Source organism: Apteryx mantelli, chromosome 6, assembly GCF_036417845.1.
Source record: "Apteryx mantelli isolate bAptMan1 chromosome 6, bAptMan1.hap1, whole genome shotgun sequence".
Classification (NCBI taxonomy): Eukaryota; Metazoa; Chordata; class Aves; order Apterygiformes; family Apterygidae; genus Apteryx; species Apteryx mantelli.
The window spans coordinates 34167530-34188414 of NC_089983.1; the positions used below are offsets into that span (position 1 = coordinate 34167530).

General features: G+C 46.0%; 1 protein-coding gene across 1 annotated transcript in view; it reads left to right on the plus strand.

Moving 5' to 3' along the window:
* The first annotated feature begins 315 nt into the window (after positions 1-315).
* The window catches only part of MARCHF4 (membrane associated ring-CH-type finger 4), a 111464-nt gene continuing 90894 nt past the window's right edge, over positions 316-20885 (plus strand). Inside the window, exon 1 of the mRNA XM_067298577.1 lies at positions 316-807. Within this exon, the coding sequence (XP_067154678.1) occupies positions 316-807 (492 nt within the window). The remainder of the gene's footprint in view (positions 808-20885) is intronic.

Sequence of the window (20885 nt, forward strand, 5' to 3'; positions counted from 1 at the left end):
GGCGTGGGACACTGATTTTATGCCTCCCGCTCATTTCTAAACAAACTTGTGGAATTCGCCCCGTCGGGGGAGGGGGGCAATAAACCCCCCCCCAGGGGCGCCGAGCCGGGTTTTATTATTATTATTATTATTATTATTGCTGTCGTCGGCCTCGCTTGCCACCCCGCCGCCCTCCCGAGGTTCTTCGTCGGTCTCCGAGCCGCCAGCGCAGGCCCCCGCCGGAGCGCTGCGGGCCCGGCAGAGCCCCCCGGCCGCGGGGCGCCCGGCTCCTGCCCTCTCTTTCCCCCGCCGTCCCCGCCTGCCCAGGAAAGGCACATGTTAATACCACCCGGCGCGGTCATTTTCTGCTACTGCTGCTGCGGGCTCCTCCGTCCGAGACAGATGTTGCGAAACCAAGGCCTCCTCAAGTGCCGCTGCCGCATGCTCTTCAATGACCTGAAGGTCTTCCTGCTGCGGAGACCCCCCGCGCCGCCGCCGCCGCCGCCGCCCTCGCCGCCGCCGCCGCCGCCGCTCCCCATGCCCGGCGGCGCAGAGGCGGCGGCGGGCGGCCCGGCGGGGGCCGGCGGCGCCGCGGCGCCCGGGGGGCGCGGGCCCGGCTGGCGGGCGGCGGCGGGCGGCGGCGCGGGCAGCCCCGCCGCCGAGGAGTGGGGCAGCCCCGCCGGGGAGCCGCCCGCCTCGCTGCCCAGCAGCACCTCCTCGGACGACTTCGCCAAAGGCAAGGCCGAGGACCGCTACTCGCTGGGCAGCAGCGTCGACAGCGGCATCCGCACCCCGCTCTGCAGGATCTGCTTCCAGGGGCCCGAGCAGGTGAGGCGGCGCGGCGGGCGCGGCGGCGGCGCCCGGCGGGGGAGGCGCTCGGCCCCGGCCCGGAGGCTGCCGGGCACCGCGGCGCGGGCGGGGGGCGGGGGGCCGGGGGCCGGCTGCGGCCCCCTGTGCCGGCCTGGGGCCTCGCCCCGCCCCGTGGCCGTGCGGATGTGGCGCGGCAGCGGTTCGGGGAGCGCTCCGTGGAGCAGGGCATCTCTGGGTGTGGGGGCTTCGGGTGCCGGCAGGCAGCCGCGCACCGTGACCCCCGCTTGCAAGAAGTGGTGTGGGGGGAGTATTTCACATGCTGTTCGCTTTTAAAAATACAACACGTGGCAGGAGGCAACCGCACCTGATCCACCGTTCCTGGGGTACAGGAGCTCTGCAAGGTTTGCCGTTGGGCCCATGCTCCCGGTTGCACTCGCTGGAGGGAAGATTGCTGGGTGGAAGTGTACCTGCTACAGCCTTGCAGAAATGCTCCTTGGTACAGACTGAAGCTGGGCCAGTGAAGTTTCCCTCCACCACACAGGGGAACGAAACATACACAACCTCACTAAAACGTGAAGTGCCACCCCAGGGCATTTTTCTCCCCATTTACTGACAATTAAAAGTAGTTCATGTATTTTCAGGCTGGCAACTTCCATACAGTAATATATACAGCAACATTTGTATTTAACATGATACAGCTGCAGGCAGCAGGGAAGGCTGCAGACCTCTGCTTGTGGGATCAAAGTCTAATATGCAGATAACCTTATGGCCCAGGATAGTCCTGTTACCTGTGATCGTAAGGGATCCTTGCATGAGGGAGGTTTGCGAGGTTAGACTTGGTTGATACCCGTTTACATTTTTGGCACAGATCCTGTCACCTAAGTTGAAATCTTGAACAGAACAGCTTTTGCTCCATTTCTTCTTTCCCCTTCATGGGCTTGTGTGCTCTGCTAAGGAAAGCCAGTGCACTCATCTGAGAGCGGCCAGGCTCAGGCATGCATCCTGCCTGTCCCATGGATAATGCCAATATCTTCTCTGCAGCCATCCTCTCTTCCTGTGTGTCTGTCCAAGGTGGTGGTGACAGGGACAGGGAGGGGAGGAATGGGCTCACCTTCTCAGGGAGAAGCAGGGCCTGCCATCAAATCATTTGAATATCCACAGCCCTGCTGGGTGTGTCATACCCATAGGTTTCATGGATCAAAGCTAGGTGCTCAATGGGCTGTAGCCTTCTCTAATGGTTTATGCAGCTGACTGATAGCTGTGAGACACAATTTTCATGACAGGCTTTTAGATGGGGGTGGGGGAAATCATTCTTCTTTTTTCAGACATGCTTTATGCCTTCCTCACTTGACTGTCTCCTCCCTATCTCCTGTAAAAGTTGGAAGCCATGCAACTCCCTGCCTGGGAATCTGCATTATTTCACGTTTCTAGTACTCTTCCCTGGCTTACCATTCTGCCTGTGTACACCAGACATAGCGCCTGCAAGATTGGTTTACGTGTGTGAGCAAATAGATCCTAAGCAGAGTTAAAATAGAGGAAACTCGCTTCCTTGGAGAGTATAAGCTCTTGAAAATAATTGGATGCTAATTTTCACCCTTAAAACCTGTGTAGGTTGCATTGTAAAAGTGAGACTATTTGCTGACCATCTGCCAGCCTACCTGAGTGAGAAACTGAGCAGACGTGACCTGCATGTAATAGTTTCACCAGGATTTCTCTTTTTTGCTTCTCACAGTTTCTGACCAATATAATAAGACACTTACAGCTGGATTCTGCCACTTGTCCTCGAATAGTACCTTATTCTGCAAATGATTTTTTTCTTAACTAGCAAGTCTTGAGGAGTATCTGAAACCCTTCACCCTGGAACAGCTCAGAAGCACAAGTCACTATATAGGCCCAGATCCTGGGGTTTTAAAGCATGGTCAGATCCTGACTACAGCTTCAAAGTAATAAAGTTCAGAATAACTGTAAGAACTGAATCGGTGCAGCTGAGGTTGTACTGCACTTTGGTTATTTGGTCCTCGCTCCAGCAAAACTGTAACTGAGCTATATTCTGAAATCCTTGTTCCTTTTTATAATGGTGGTTATTGCTGCTTTAGCCTTTATTTCCCATTCATTTTCCAGCCTAACAGCTGAGCAAAGACCCTTCATGTTTTGGACCCTCACAACCCTAGAAGTGATAAATGCATGTTATTCTATAGCAGCCTTGCCGAGATGCTCATGAAAATTTATCTGCTTGGGCACAAAATGTAATCGCTAATTCTTTCCTGTGCAGATTAATGACAATGACAGAAATAAACAGTATTTTCTTTACCTGTCAAAAACATCTGAAACTGCTGCAGCTGTGGGCAAATTTGCAGGGCTGCATCGCACTGCTGAGAACAAAAGCCTTCATTATAAATTGACTGTTAGGCGCTCTAAGCTTATACACTCAGATAAAATGACAGCGAGTCTCGAAAAGATGTTTTAATCCTGTTTTGATTTTCTTAAAAAAATACAACAGCCCAAAAGGTTTCTTACTAATTTGGTTTCGCAAGTGGGTTTTATTTAATATCTAATGCAAAACAAAATCTGCAGGAATTTTCACTTTAAATTTATGATTGCCCAACATGCACAATACTTCAGGCTACTGAATTACTTATATCTTAAGCTCCTCATGTTTGTTTGTGGCTCTTATGGGTAAGCTGATTCTTTCATTTAAAAATGTGCTGAGGACTATAGGAAGGAGTAAAGCTCATTATTGTAAAACTGTTCTGATCATTGCATGTTACTCAAGAGCATTCAGTAATGCAGACAAAAAAGAGTGGATCTGATGACCAGGTGAACACAGCATCTGAGCTTCCAAGTCTAGGGCAGGAAGAGCAATGTCTGCTCAAGGCTGGCAGCTGAAAGAGGCAATTGCTTTTATTGAAAACCAGGACTTAACTTTATGAAATCTGATGGATGGGCTGGACTCTGCCCTCGGTAATGGCATTGCCTTTCAGGGACTTGCTCTGCATTTTCAAAGGTTTCACTGAGTAAACGTTCTGCACCATTGTGTCAGCTAATTCTGAGAACTGAAAGGCTGAGCTTTGGGGGGAAAGTGAGAAAGAAAGATCCTGGAGTATTTTCTTCTATTCTGGTTAATACTCTGCCTGGTTAATGCTCTGCATTTGCAGAATTTTGTCTGCTTTCCTGGATCTTTGACAATGTTCTTCAAGAGAAAAAAACTGAGATGAGCTCCACTCCCACAAATGTTTCATAGTGCTTGGTATGGAGCCAAGTTGAAAGCACGTTATGGAGAGCAGCAGGAAAAAGGCATAGGGTGAAAAGTCCCTTCACATCAGTTGATAAACTGTTTGTCCGTGTCACAAGGAGTTGGCAGTATGACAGGGTTTAGGATCTCAGAGTTGGTGCTAGTTGTGCTGAAAATAAATAGAAAAGCATTCTTAAATGAAATGGAGATCATTTAGAAATCGGTGTGTCTCAATGATTGCTTGTAAGATTGTCAGTTAGAGTGTGCATACATTTTTTTTTTTTACCTGTCAGTTTTTGTCTGTGTTTCTCTATTTCTCCTTTCTGAGAAAAAATACTGTAAAGATGGAAATTTGAAAAGTCAGTGCAGATAGGATTGGCTGGCTAAGGAGAATGAGAGAGAATAGACTGTGGACGCTTTTGCCTGCAGACTGCTGGTTTGGACTTAGCTCAGTACTCAGTAGCAATGTATGAAAATAGACACTGTATCTATCCTTTCCATTTCAAAGTCTCCTCCAGACTTTAGGGATACCAACTCATTAATATGAGAACATGAAGACCTTAAAGGAAATTGGAAGAGAAGGCAACTTATGAAGGGTAATAGGACATGCATTTCTATGTGATGTGTCATTAGGTGGTGGAACTCCTTGCTGCAGGAGGTTAGCAGGACAAAAAGGTTAACTAAGTTTAATAAAAGATTGTAAAAATACGTGGTAATTAAGGATACCTAGGGTCATTGGAGTTAATGGTAATACATCTGAAAGTAAGATTCATGTTTCAAATCTGAAGCCAATCTAGAAGACACAAGACAGGGGCAGAGCCCCAGGGCCAGGCTGTAGCCCCACAGCTCAACAGCCACTTGTGCATGCCAGTGAGATCTGCCTCTCTAGGTGCACAGGTCTGGATTTCATGCACATGTAGTGTCATGTCTTCAGCATGTGGGCACCTGCCATGCCCAGGACCTCTCTAAAGCTAAGATAGCCCTAAATGTGAAGAGAGATTCTCTCTGGAGTCTTACATGTTCCCCTGAAGCATCTGGCTCTGGCCACTCTCTGTGACAGAGCACTAGATTAGATGCATGGCAGCTCTGCCCCCACCTGACAGTTCCTACTTTGTTCCTGCTCCTAATGCCTCAGTCTGGAACAAAATGCCTTTCTTGGAGGCCCAACACAGGAGCAATGAATCATTAGTACCAGCTAATGGCTGGTCAGTATCATGGGTTGTTTGAAATAACAAGTGAGAATCTCAGCTCGATTCCTGTTACAAATACAGGCGCACACAGAAGCCATCGTTAGCTTCCTGCTGTGTAGTGTCTGCAGAGAAGTCATGAATGAAGCCGGGAAACATCCCCACTCTACAGACTGCTCTCAGCAATACTGAGGAGTGCAGGAACTTGCTGTGGTGCTTCTCCTGAGTACAAAAAGCATTCAAGGCCACTTTTCATTGATTTCTGATTTACACCTTTTTAAGAGAGAGCAGAATCAGGTACCTTGTTCGTAGAGTTAGCTGAAAAGGAAGAAGGTAGCCTATGGCAGAATTCAAGACAGGAGCATGATAGTGAATGAATGGAAGAAGAAACAATTGTAGAACCAACATTGCAAGCACGTAGGAAAGCCAGGGAAACTCAGGAAGAGAGAAGCTGATGTTTAGTGGGATCTGTCCAAACTGGCACACTGTTTTCAAACACATTCAGTCACGTAACAACAGTGCTTCTTGTGCAGGTGTCCCATCCGTGTCCTTTTTTCATATGCGTATTCCTACATGATTCATTTACTTGGTGTTAGGAGAATCATTCATTGGAAAACAGCCAGTCCTGCTAAAACAGAAGACTAAGAGATGCTGGGACACAGCCCCCTAGATTTCAGTCTGAATATTGCAACTTATGACAGAAAGACAAGGAAGAAGCTCCCTGTGACATTCAGTCTACCTCTCTGCCCTTCTGTCTTTGACTTTTAATACCTTTATATCTAATTCTCCTGTTTTACCCGTCCCAAGATCAAATCCAAACTGTACAGGAAGAACTAACTTTGGCTTCAGCAAAAGCCTTGTTTGAGCCATCAACTGAACATAGTCCTGGGTATCATCTATTTTAGATTTGGATTCTGTTGCCACAGAGTTGATTGGAAAAGTTCCTATTAATTTTAACAGCAAAAGGGTAGACAGGGACTTGACCCCTGTATTTTGATAATGTTGTGCACACAGCAGAGTTTCTATAAATAGTAGTGAAGGCTAGTAATCCCATTGACTTTTAATTGCTCCAGGAGATGGGGTTTTCACCTTTTGTGCCTGCTGAAACTCTGATGCCTGACCCATTTATTTCAGTGCCACTAGCTAGCCTGAGGAGCAGTTTTTCTTTTCTTTCACTTTTCCCCATATAAAAGGCTTCATGAAGGAACTTGTCTGTGTTTGTGTCACTGTTTCATAGATACACATTTCAGGCCATGATTAACAGTGGCTGATGTCAGCTAGTGACAGAACAAGCAATGCAAAAGCATGTAGTTCCATTGTTGCATCTGTAGAGTTACTGTTATTTCCACAAAGGCAACACTTGCTCCTGGAAGGAGCTCTGTTCATACAAAACTGAACTGCATTCAGGCTGTCTTTCAAGCAAATATTCATTCACAGCAAGGGCCTCCTCTGTGGCAGCCTTTTGCTCACGTTGGTGTTTTTCTGTTCAAGGATGGTCCAGGAGTCAGAAATATGGTTGTGCCGAAAGCTGGATGACTGATAGCGCTTGTGATGCTGTGTGTCCTATGTGTCTGCTGTGCATGCGGCTCCAAGGTGATGAAAGGTGAATAAGTGTGTGTACAGCTTCCAACCTTGACTACACTCCCTGGGCCAGGGCTTGGTCCAAGGCTTTTGGGTGAAAGCTGTCCTTGAATCACTTCATGAGGAGCCGAAAGTGCTGAGCAGCCCTTCAGATTATGCCTGCAGAGATCCACTACAAGTGCAAAGGAATAAATCAGTTGGAGAGCATGCTCTCTGAGTTTGTGCACTCACCACTTTAGACCAAATTTTTATGGTAGAGACAATTTAGCTACAGCTTAATTACCAATCCCACACCTAAAATCCTCCATTTGCTGGGGAGAGAGGGAGGACACAACAGGCTGCACTAAAGAGATGGTTCAGTCTGCATGGCTAGCTTATCTCACCTTAGCTCCCAGGAGAATACCAAACATGGGGCGGACTGATTTAATAATGTGGACTAGATTAAAATAATCTGTTTTCTTCAATCCTAGGCCTGGAGTAAGATAGTAAAATAGACTATAATTACTGGTCCATATCTGTGATCACCCCATCCCTTTTAGTAGCTGATTTCTACAAGAATAAAGCCACATGATTGTGCTAGCTATTAGACTTTACATTCAGCCCTCCTCTAAGCCTTTTGGCCATTTTCAGATTTGGCAGAGAGGGGAGAGGTATTAAATTCCTGCATGTTTCATGAAAATTGTGGCTGGATGAAGAAAAGGAAAACTAGTAATGTCCTGTTGAGGGAAAGATTACAGTGTTGGCTCGGCTACCCTGCACATGGAGAGTCCATGCAGGACAGAGCTTCAGCTGGAGCAAAAGCTTTAACAGGAGCTGGCATCCTATTAGACAAGAGAAAAAGCAACATGATATAGTTTCCATGGGAAACTAGACTGAAATAATACTTGCAGAATAGCTTGTTAACTTTTAATCTTTCTCATTTTTGTTTGTTAACTGGGGTTACTTGCATAAAATGAGTTTCTTGATGCTGAAGACTTAGCTCCCCCCATCCTTTCACACCCAACCCTTTATCCTTTTTTGCTTTATCACTGGTTACAGTAGAACAGATTATGTTGTCAGCAGCTGAGAGTGATGAGTGATGGCTTTTCCTCTGGTGAGGAAAAAAACAGCAAGAACTGGAAACTTATGTAGGTAATAAATCTGGTGTCCCCATGCCCCTCTGTGAAAAGTGGTGAGATAAGGCAAAATGCTTGTGGATAGACTGGTTCCAGTGACAGGGCCCAGATTCTGCAATCCTCGTGCCTCATTTCATCTGTCATGGTTTTAAACTCTTTGGCGGTCACCTCTCATCTCCTCTTCCTTCTCTCCTTCTTGGCTAGAATCAACAAACACATCAGGTCCTGATCCCACTCATCTCATTCGGCTCAGTTCTGCACAGGTTTTCCTATGTTATCGTTGTATCCAAGCACGTTCCATTTGCAGCTTGAACACTGGTGGTGCACGGAGTGGGATGACCCTCAGCAGTTACACAGGGTTTAACCTTCCCCTGGTTGGGAGTGAGGGAAGGAATGGTGCAGAATGGGAGAATGATGAGCCAAAAATGCTTTTTTTTTTTGTATTGTTTCCTATACCTGATGCTTTGCGTTTGCTGGAGAAACCGAACTATACTTGGGGGAAAATTGTGTAAACTGCATGAGGGATGGGGTAATTCAGTCCTGAGCTGGTTCCTGAGAAAGTTTTGTCTCCTCTGTAGATGAACTTTACAGTGGGAACTTCCACTATGGTTGGAGAATAGGATTGTCAGCTGTACTCTTTATCTTTGAACCCCAAATCCTTTTAGACCTGCAGGTCCTAGACACAGAGAGACTTTGCAGAATAGGAGAGAGATGATGAACTCGATATTCTGCCAGTTATTGTGGGGACCAAAGACTGCTACTGTCTTTGTGGTGTCCCATTGTGCCATGTTGTTCTGCATTAGGAGAAGTTTACCAAGAGCTGATTGTTTCATGCTGTAGTCCTGACAAAAAATGACAATGTGTTTAAGATGAGGACATGTGGTCACCTATCCCACGCAGAAAGTATGTGTCTCTACCTAAGACCTCTGTATAAGAAGGACTGCTAAAGTGTGTACTAGATTAAGCATTTGGGGATGTTTGCCTTAATCTGATGGAGATATCCCTGTGACTGCAGCCTCTTTGAAGTTATTTCCTGTGACTACTGTCATAACCTCTGATATTCTGTGTGTTTAGCTGCTGTTCCTTCTCCATGCACTGATCTTGTCCAAGCACTGAGCAGTGCCCAGCTCTCAAGTGATCAAATAGTTCACACATCCAAAATCTAAGCAACTAACTCCTGACCTGGCAGAGGCTGACCTAACCAGTTCTTAAAGGTCAGCATGGCTGGAGACTCTGCTCCTCCCTAGACATTCTGTTCTAGGACTTCATGATCCCTCTAGTTTGCAGGTTTCTTCTGATGTCTGGTCTGAATTTTTCCTGCTGCATTTGGAACCCATTTCTTCTTGCCCTATCCATCAGAAGGAGAACAGGTTATTCTTTCCTTTTTCTTTTCCTTTTTCCAAGCAATAAGTACTTGAGTGCATCATCCAGTAGTTGCATGTGAATATAGAGACAATTAGTCCTCTGAGAACTTCACAAGTTGAAGTGCTACTTGAAGCCATGACACCTCATTCTTCGCTAGGCCAAACAATCCAAATTCTATCAATCTTTCCTCTTATGACATGTTTTCTAGACCTCTAATCATCCTTAGTTTTCTCCTCTGGACTCTCACCAATTGGTCCATATTTTTCCTTAAATGCAATGTTTGAAGTTGGAAACAATACTCCAGCTGAGTCCTTGTCAGTGCTGAGCAGTGCAGAAAGATTATGATTCCTGTTTAACAGATAACAGATGCTGTCCATTCCTTTCTTTTCTTTCTTTTTTTTTGGGGGGGAGGACTCCAAGAGACTGCTGATTCATATTCAACCCGTGTTCCCATATGATCTCCATGTCCTTCAGAACTGCTCCTTGGCCAGTCCTCCTCTGTCCTGGATCTATGTAGTTGACATTACTGCCTTAATGGAGAACCTATACTTGACCCTACTGAACTGCATCCTTTTTTTCCCAGTTGTCCTCTTCACAGTAACAACCCCTTCCAGGTGGGTCTGCAATAAGTGTTACTCTATTCCATGTCATTAATGAACTGAGCTCTTCTGCCTTGACTCATGGGAAGAGGAGGGAGGAAAAGACTGGAGGAGTATGCCTTGCTTTTCTTTAAGGATCCCCAGGCTGCCAGAGATGAGGCTTATGGCATGGCTGGAGTTGTTCCTGCTACTGCTCACATGTAGCCACGGGGAGGAGGGGAAAACGGATCCTCATTACTTCAATTCTGGTGTCTGCTCTCTGACCCTAGTTTAAGCTGCTCTCAGCAAGGCTGAACATGACCTTTCCTGACATATCCCAGGCCTTCAGCTAATCCTGCTTGAAATCTTGTCCTCATCACCTCTTTCCCTCCTCCAGTCATACTGTCATTGACTGGGTGGCTCATGGTTCCTCCACCATCCCCTAATGGGGGTCTCACAAAGCTTCTTCCCCTTCGCCCTTCCTAACTATCTCATCCATTTCCTCCATTATATCAGTCTTTAAAGTCAGCTCTGCAGACTTGATTTGCTTCAGCCCTGCTCCAGATCTCTTTCTGTCTTGCAGACATCTACTGAATGCTCTGGCCTCAGGTCAGTCTTGTTTCCAGCATTTCCCTCCATGTCCATCTTTTTTCTGCCTTCCCTTGTGCCAGCACTATCACTTGGGGCATTAATCCTACTATCAGCTGGAACTTTTTTTACTCTTGCTTCCCACCTTTGTATTCATGCTGGGCCCAGAACTTCTCTGGCTTTCTTCTGGGCAGCACAAACACTTGCTCAGGTCTTCATGTCCTGCCTTCCTTTCTGTGATCCTTCCTTCTCCAGCCTTTCCTGCATGGATATTGCCCGGCTTCGGTTCAGTCAGAACCTAGATGTGAAGGTCACCTTCTTTGACTGGTATTTTGATGAAAGTGGTTCCCCTGAGAACTTCCACATCCATCTCCCCTGCTATGTGTGTTCCCTGCCCTTACCGAGATGGGTCCTGCCCAGTTTTTACTCCATTTCCCAGACTTTGTGAGAGTCAAGAAAGCCCTCTGGCTGAACCTGATGTAGGCATGACATACATACACTGTAAGATGCAGGAATCTTGGTAACACTTCACTTACATCACATCAGTATCTGCCCTCGCAACTTCACATGGGCGCTGAACTAAAGCTTTAAGGGTGGTGCTGCACTTTCCACAATTACAGGGCCATGGACTATAACTGTCCCACTGAACTCCCCAGCACTTTCAACTGTGTGGGTCTTAACCCATCTGGTATCTTGCATAACCTTGCCGTATCTGATGAATGAAGCACTTTTACTCTCCTTTTCTCCTTGTTAAGTGCTCTAGGACCTGTCAGGATTAAAGGTGCTGGAGAAGTACAAGCTGATTATTATCCCATTCCAGGTTATATTAAAAGAACATTAAGACGGATCAGCCAAGCATTCAAGAAAAGTAGGTGATAATAAAATATTGTATCAGCTGAGAAATAGCAGTTAAGTAATTAAAGAGACGGTTTGCACAAGAGGAAGAAGTAAAGTGATGGGTGCTTCTGGCCTCTTGACTATTCTTTATTTTAATGCTATGGTAACCTTTATAGGGTGTCAATATTTAAAGCACTGTACCAAGAAATGAAGCAAAGGCTTTTCCTGCCCCAAAGAGTTCACATTTTAGGACATAAAAAGCCCAACATTTCCTTAATGTTGAAGAAAGGTGTATTCTTACAAGATCTAAGGCTAGAGGGGGTTATTGGGCTAGTGCAGTTTGAATCTCTTTATAACAGCAGTGAAAGAAGTTCCTTCAATAAAATTCTTGCTTGAAGTTTAATAGCTGTGCAAGAACTAGAGAATACCCTATCTTGATTTTAAAATCTCCAACAATGGAAAACTATTGAAGTATTCAAGGGGAAAAGCTGGGGAAACTGAGAACTGAAACCATCTTTGCATATGAACCTTTGTCTTTACTGTCACAGTAAGGACCGTATAGCATGTGCATCCTTGGAAACCAACTTCAGTCACCCTTGGGTTGGCTGGCAAAAAAGATTTCCCTCTTGGAAAAAGTTCTGTGTTTGAAGACAGCTTTATTCCACATCAGATTAAAAGCAAGGAACTTTCAGTGTGGCAAAACAAGCACGGGATCCAGCTAGTTAGGAAAAAAGAGTAACATAGCTGTTAAAGCACTCTCTGGATTACAAATCAGGCAGAGCAGGGACTGGAACTGGTCTGTTACCCAAGTGATAGCCCAAAGGATGTGGCTGTCCTGGGTAAGGCTGCACTTGCTTCCTGCTTCTAAATCTCCAGTCTGTGCTAGCTATGTTTTGTTTAGAAAAGTGCATCTCCCCCCACTTCCAAAGCAGAGTTGAACCCTCAGTGGGATGTTAAATGACACAGCATGCTTCAAAGGGTTCCTGACCTGCTGTGCTTTTACCAACTTTTTCTAGTTCTCAGTGGCTTTGTCTGCTCCTTCAAACCTGCTTCCTAAACCTCTCTGTGTCAGGCCAAGACCCTCTTCTAGTCCAAGCCTTTCCTGTCTCCAGTGCCTGGTGCCTGCAGAATACCTGTACATTGCAGTGGTGGATACCAGGCATGGGGAAGCAGTGGTGCCAAGAGCACTGCCTGGGCTTGTGCATCCTTTGGAGTGGGACCAAGGTGGTGGCACACTACAGTGCTTAGCCTGGTCCAGCCACTGCACCACTGCACTCAGCCATGAAGCCATATAGTTTGCAATAGTTATGACATTTAAATAACCCTCATTATTTTTTTTAGTTGACATCCTCCTCTAACATATGAGAACTGACTCATCTTTTAGACCTATTGCCCCAGGCTGCCTGCAGACTCAGGAAGGCAGAAGTGTTGCCATCTACATTTAACCTACATTTGGAAAATTTTCTTCATAGACAGGATGGGTACACTGTGTCTAAGAAAAACATTTCTACAGGCCTATGGCCCACAGTGAGGGCTCATAGATAAAATCCAGCTTGCTAAACTACCATAACCCGGCCCCACATGATAACCCTGTTGCCTCCCCAGCTGCCATCAGCATTCTCTTTCCCAGTCCTCACATGTTTATTTCCTCTCTGACCTTTTCTTGGTGTTGCCGGACAAGAGCTGCTTCTCTTTGGAGGTGTGCTCAGGCATACGAACCAAATGTCAGAAGACGGTGATTCTGAGTGTTATAGCTCAGGTCAAACAAAATCACAGAACCACGGAATAATCTAGGATGGAAGGGACTTCTGGAGGTCATCTTGTCAGACCTGCTGCTCAAAGCAGATCCACCTAGCTCAGGTTGCCAGAGGGCCTTGTCCAGGTTCAATATCTCCAAGGGTGAATATTCCATTAGCCTCTCTGGGCCCCAGTCCAATATTTGACCACTCTCATGATGAAAAAGTTTTTCCTGATTTCTAATCAGAATTTCCCATGTCCCAACTTGTGTCTCTGGCCTCTTCGTTTATAACCATGCACCTTCGAGAAGAGTCTGGCCCCATCCGTACCTTTCCAGGAGGTGGCTGAAGACAGCAATAAGATCTCCCATTAGCCTTTACAGTATTTTTAGGAGGAACTGTACAAAAGATAGTATTGAATGTCTGCTCTAGCTCCCCAGGGTAGATTTGGACAGGGGTTGAGATTTTTTGTGGTGGTAGTCAGATAAATATCAAGGGAGACTAATCGCCCAGATACAGATTGAAGAATGAGAACAAACATTGCTAAAAATAGCAAAGGCTCAGATATTTCTGTTTGTTATAGCCAAGACACTTCTTGATCCAATAATCACTAAATCTCCAAGAGGTGATGCTATTTCAAATCTGAATCTTATAGAAAAACTAGCTGTAGAAAAGCTTGACAGAGTAGGAACTGTTTCTGTTTAAATTGAACAGAAGGATAATCTAAAAGAGGTCTGTAACTAAGGTTTTCAATTTTGCAAAAGCAGGCTTTGAAAAATTAGGAATCTTTAAAAATACATAATATAGAAGAAATTTATTACACATTGTCTAATGACTACCAAAACAGCCATTAGTCTCTTTATAACAAACAAAAGCATTCTCTTATAATTGCTGCTTTCTGGAAGCTCACAGTCATTCTCCCTTCTACAGGCTATTTCAGCTTTCTGCCTTCACTTAATTTGGTTGCAATGTTGTTCAAAGCCTGTCTCAAGATGTATTTTTATTAAAAATGAAAAATATTCTTCTCTTTCTAGCTTGCTTTCCTAAGCAGCAGTACTTGTCCATGTAGGTTCTGTCTGTAAGTCTGTGAGATGCACTGAATAAAATTGAAACCTTTTTGTCAAATTCAGCCATCTTTGACAAAAGTTTAAAAGCTGTATAATTCTTAAGTTCTTATGAGTTACATGAAAACAGGTGGTCAGTTGGGGCATATCCCCACATTAAATTAATGACCCCATGTAGAGGAACTGTCATGAGAGGCTCACCCTTATTAGACATCAAAGAAGCCACCCTCTAGACACAAAGGTGATGGAAACTACACTTCATTTAGCTCCATTGCTCTCAGAACCCTTTTTTCCCATCATCTTCCTGTTAAAAAAAGTGGCTGGGAAAAGATCCATCTTCAGCAGAAGCTGAGCCTAGCAAGTTTGAATGCAATATGTAAGGATTTCAGAAAATTACACATTTAGGAAAACCAAGGAAGCACATGGTAAGAGTTTTGGAGTATTCTCCACTGACCACACTCCAGGATGTGTTATTTCAGTCTGTCTCTTCCAAGGGCACTTCACAACAGGGTGATAGCACCCAGCCTAAGGATGACATTTGCCCTTCACGCAGCACAGGCATGGAGGAGGTTGAGAGATGGACACCTAGGAAGGCCTGAAAGACTGACTCAGCATCTTTTGCAGTTTGACTGATGGCGGCACCTCTTCCCCAAGCCTACAGAGCAGTCACTCGATCACTATAGCAAACCCAACTGGAGTAGAGAGCCAGGTGATTGAGGGAGAGATTGTAGATCAGTTTAAAGTGAGCACGCATTGCAGGGAGAATATCGGAAATAATTCTGCACAACTTAATGAGAGAACGAGCTCTAATTAGAGGCAGCCAAAGTACATCTGCAAGTGGGAGAGTGAACTAAGCTGCTGCAACTCTGCAGAGGGTATTATTGTTGTGGCAAACCAAGGGGAACGCAGACACCGTTACAGGCTTATAGATTCCCACAAAGCAGTCAGTGCGGTTCCACTTCAGAGATTATTTGCTAATGCAGGGAGTATGAGTGTGTGTGTGTGTGTGTAACCGAGCTGCTCTGTGTATGTTTAAGAGGATCAGAAACATACAGGGTGAATGTTGCCATTTCCTCTGGAAGCTCGCAGGAGGTTTGCTACCATATTATGGCTCTGTTTTCTGTTTGGGTTGGATCCAGTTATTTTTCCCTGTAATGGATTTGAGGAGGCCACTGAGATCAGGTTTCGCTGGTGAAACAGACAGTGCAGGCAGATGATCTTGGGAGAGGAGAAGCTGGAAAACACGTGCTATGCTTCTCTGATCAGCACGGTGCTGTGTTGCACCTGATTCAGCTTCCAATACTTCCCGCAGGCTATCCCATCGCCTCCACAAGAGCCCGGCAACATTCATCTCCCCTACCCCTGCTCCTCACTTCTTTGCATCACTCCCAGTTCTGCCCATCCCACATGTATAACTCCTTCTGTAGGATTTATACCTTCATCCCTTTGCAGATGATGTCTCTCAGACAAACCTGGGGAATGTTACCCTCTGTCTTTTCTCACCAGATAATCCTCTGCCCTTACACACTGGGATCACACCAGCAATATCAGTCCTCCCAGGCTACAAGAGAGGTTTTCAACTTCTCTAATGACATCCCAAATGTTCTCAGTTTTTCAGCGTGCTGTGCATTTTGGCCTGATTAGGCTATTTGTTCTGTTGTATTGCGGAGACAAGGAGTGGTCCTTAGGCACCAGAGAGTATGTTCTCACTGTATGCTGTAAAATAAGAGAAAATTTGCTCAGCTGGAAATGAAACAACCTGGAGTTCAAAACTCTCTTCCACTGACAGCTGTTTTGCATTTTCATATACTTCCCAGCCCTCAGTACTGGCCAAGGTCTCTTCCCCTAAGTCTGGAAGGCACTTAGCTATTTGTATGCTGGAGATACTGATGAGTCAAAGCGAGGCTGCACAAACACATGGAGATTGGCAAAACTGTGCGGATCTCTGCCATTCAGCCTGTCTTATCCATGTCTGGGACAAGTATGCACCCTTGGTTCCCTTGTCTCAGACTGTCCTGTTCTATTTGGTTCCCAGAGGTGAGATAAAACCCATGCATCCTCCTCGTTGACACTCTGTTGCTAGAGTCTGGTAACCCTCTGACACAGCTTCAGATGATGTGCCGTGGCCCTCAGTAATGAGTGGGCCACAGCATGAATAACAGCCCTTCCTAAGTTTTATATCATATTGAGGTGGGGGCCAATTTTTGCCAGATACATATCTACCTATAAATGTGTATGGCATAACTGCTGTGCAACAGTTGCACTCATGTGACTGTCTTTAATCTGTTTCCTTTTGAATTGGTATGTCTACATTGCCCTGAGCTGTTCTTCTGCTCCCCCTGTGATATGCATTGCTCCCCTCTCAGACTATATGCATGCTGGGGTTTCCATGTGATGCTCTGTGGGATAATGGAGGTTGGTGACTTGGGTTCCCACTAACACACTCCCTGACCCCTCTGTCTTTTGAGGGTCAGCATCATTTCCGAGCACCAGCCAGCCATCGTGAATTGTCACAGCGTGCACTGATCCCAGTGGTCATTATTAGACAGGGATTTGCTGTGTGCGTATTTGTGGCAGTGCAGTGGAAGGCAGATGCCACGTGTCTGAGCCAAATTGGATAGAGAAGGAGATTAAATGGTCACTTGTGGGTCAGCTTTTCCTGCAGAGGGTGACTTGGGGCCACAGTGCACAGCTGGGCTGTCTAGCAGATGCTGCAGGGTTTTGGGATGCTACAAGACGCTTTGCCAGCAGTCTCGTCTGAGCTCGCAATGGGACTGGAGCCACAGCACGCCAACACAAGAGCTCCCCCAGCCCAGGGAAGCGCTTGAGCAGAAAGTGGGTCTTTAGCAGGTGCCTACTCCTTGCTGTTACTAGTATGTTTGCACTGGTAGATCAACACTTGGGCTGTTTCTCCTGGTGATGTGTGCATGGCTCGTCCAGCACAGTTTGGTGATTTGCAGCTTATCACAACGGGGCTGAATCCCACTAGCCCACTGATCAGGCCTGCGTGCCTTTTTTTTGATCCCCATGCCAGTGTTCTGTGTCCGTCCACTGAAAAATACGTTTCCATCTGGCTGGTCATCTGGGACAGTCACCAGGTCATTAATGCAGGCTGACCTGGAAACATCCAAGACACAATGTTTGAGAACTTAGGCCTGTTTTCGTACTGATAAAGGGATTTTTGGCTCCTAGGACCCTCACAGTGGTAATTCCTACTTTACTTCTTTCAGATCCAGCTTTCCTGTCTTGTGAAACCTTTTCCCAAACACTTGCACAGGAGAAATATCTGTATCTGCAGAATAACGCAGTTGTTTGAGCTTGGAAAGCTAAAAGGGAAGAGGCTGCAGAGCCCTATTTGCCTTGTCTGTTATTTGCTTCCTGAACTTTGCTCCTGAACTGGCAGCACCTGCCAGTGGGAGGAGAGAGCTTTTTTTGGTGGTGGGAGGGAGGGAAAGAAGGTGCATAGCCATTCAACTGGGGCAGGGAAACTGCCTCTGCAAATGCCTGCAAATTGTCTGGGCAGGAGATGGAGGATGCCATGGACTCTGCCTTGGAGACTAGGAGCTAACAGGTTCAAATGAGCGTTTTGGGTACATGTGGTGCTCTGTGCAGAGATTTTAAACATGAGCACTTTCTGACACAGGAATGTCAGGGCTGTTACTCTGTGAAACAGTAGCAAACCCTCACTGAACAATACAAGTCATAAAGAAAACTTCCTGGTCAGGGCAGTTGTTAAGCCATGTAAGTAGACCTCCCAGCAAACAGCCCCACCATGATAAGGAGAAAAACCACACGGCTTGCTCTTGCAAGTGCTCGGAGAGGAGCACCTCCACTTTCTGAGGAATCAGGGTCTGCCTTTCTGCTAGAGAACAATAAGGTAGTCTGAAGGGTGGAGGGGAACTGAGCAGCGAACAGAGGCCACTCAGATGAGAGTTACCCTAGAGATCAGCATTGGCAAACCCCAGGTATTAGGGTCAAGGTAGCAGCTCAGTCACTGAGTAACAAGCAGGCAACAACTCAAGTCCTGGGTTGCTTGCTGGCTCTCAGAGGATACAAGTAGCTGTTCCCCATAGTGACAACTTGGCTAGAGGAGGTGCTCCTTCCAGTTCAAGGGGACAAAGGAGGATGAGCAGCAACCCAAGGGTCTCAGCTTCACCTCCAAGCATTGTAACCAAGCTGTGATCTTGGGCACATCATCAACGTGGCACTCAGCTCCGGCTTGCAGACACCTCAGTGCAAGTGCCGCAGCGTAGGTGTCTGCACGTGGACCGGGTGTCTAGGCAGTGAAAATCAAGAGCTTGACTCATGCACACGAGACAATTTCTTAGCTGAAAACATCGCAAGGTAGGTAATTGAGCTGCGCCCCTTGTTACAGTTAGTGGAGATGGAGAGCTAGACACCAACATTCACTCAGCTGACTCACCCTCCAGGCTCCCCTGACAGTATTGACTAGTCCTCCATCGATTATATGGGAACACAGATACCCCATGCACATATAGCTGCTGCATCTGAATACACTCTGTCGGGACCTGGTTTCCCCCTTAGTGGTACATTAGGGCCCTTTCGTCCTGCCATAAAGTGGGACTAGAAATCTTCACTTCCTCCTAGCAAAGTTGTAAGAGATCCTCACTTGACTGCAAAACACCTAAAACCCCTCCACAGCTAGCTGCTCTGTGAATGCTGAGCATTAGCATTATTGTAAGTAGAGTAATTTGGGAATATAGGCAGAACATGAGAGAGTAGTAAACAGATGGAAGAAGTTGCCAAGTAAAGCCACACTGAAGCAGTGAGCAAAAATGAGTGTAAGAGACAGTCTGACATTTTTATAGAGAGACAGATGCAGCCAGGATTTGAAGCGTATAGTAATGAAATGGGGTCAAGGAGGTGAGTTGCCTTTATTTGACCAAACTCTTTCCCTGTCCGGCAGTTCCTTATGTGCTCAGACTGGCAAGTGTTGCTGGCCTGATTGTGAATTTTCAAAATAATCACTGTGTAACATAGCTCCAGTGGACAAGCCAGGAAAAATGGTACTGTTTATGGTGAGCTGCTGTGTGGGAAAAAAAAGATTTTAAACACATCCTTGAAGTCACTGGGTTACACCAGCACTGGGCAGTGCTGAACTGACAAGTACTAATTACTGAGAGAAAAGTGACTCACTAAAAACCGATAATAATTGTCTTACACCTAATTAAAATGGATAATTTAAAGTCAAGTATGGTCTTGGCACGAGGGATGTGCAGGATGTGACAGAATGCCTGCAGCCCCACATATCTCAGATAGAAATAGGAGAGTTCAGAACTCATGTAAGACATACTCTGTTTTAGTTAAGCAAAACCCAGAAACACTGTTGTGCTAAGCTAGGCAGAAATGGCATGTGAAGTGCCCACTCTTCCTCAGGCATTCCCCCGGCACAGCTCTGCAAGTCCGGCCTCTTTGCTGCTAACGACAAGACTTCCCTGGCTCCCAGGGAGTCAGTATTTTCCTTCTCTGGTATCAGACTGGAATCTCTGGTGGAAACCATCAAGTGGGGAGGGAAGAGCATTGGCAGAGGGGCGCTCCGCAGAGAAGGAGAGGTGGGGGGGAGTGACATAGTAAGTGTGTGACAGGCACTTCTGAAAATTCTTATGTCTGTCCTTACCTTAAAACTATTTCCTGTTGGTGTGGTAAGAAAGTATGAAATATATGTAGGGATTTACGCATGCATGGATTATTATGAAAGCTCTTGTATTTTAAGGGATTACATACTTTTTAACAGTATATACTACGTAAGTCATACTGAGGGCAGTTCTTGTGTGTACATGCATTCCGAAGGAATAGTAAGCAAAAAGCAAATGGGTTATTAGTGGTCCTAGATGTAATTTGGATAAATTTGTTTGGTTTTGCTCTTTCTGGCATCCAGAACCATCTTCTTCCTCTCCATAAAGTGACCTGGAGTGTGTATGAAAAGCTGACCTGGCAGTGTTGAGCACTCTCCCAGGCTGGATATAAATGGCTCTACCACACTCTCAGGACATCAGAGGTCAGGGCATCTGGCTCTGATTCCCAACTCCCTATTTAACCTTGAGCAGGTTGTTTCCAACTGGGGAGCAAGACACACAGCATCACTGAAAACTGCACCACCACTTCAGGGTCATTTTTGTAAAAAGGTGGATTGGCCCTACAGTTACTGTTACCTTGGCATCAGCATGTTGCTAATTCCCTGTTATTGGGTCATTTTTGTTTGTAAAACACATTAAGATCCCACTGTACTGTTCAAGACCAGTGTGGGACATACTGTTCCCTAGGATAGTGGTGCCCTTCTGTTTGCCTCCCCTTTTCTCTCTCTCTCTCACAATTGCTTGAAAATTACCTTGAGCCCTTGCTCAGCTAGTTCACTCTGGACTCAAAATAGTAACAGTCTTAATCCAGGGGACTTCTCAAATCCTGGGGTCTGAGTGGGAGGCATGAGTGACTGCTCTGAGCAGCAAACCATTTATGCAAAGTGTTTCACTCTCTGAGCAGCATCGTTGAGGAAGTATGAGATTAGAAGGATATCACTGGCAAAGTGACTAAGAAATTTATCTTATTCATAGGCTTGGCTCGTACTTAAGGAATTTACATTATTGAGAATTTTCAAAATCTGAGCTGGCTGGCTCTATCCTTCTTTCAGCAGTGTCACAGATATGCAAAGCCTGTTGTACCATTTCTAGTTTGTACCTCCCAGCACAGGTGCATTGCTCCCATTGCTTTCTCTGTCATTTTGTCCACACTCACTTTCAGTCATCAAGAGTGGCACGGCCTGCCCCAAGCCCCGAAGAGGTTACTGTAAGGCAA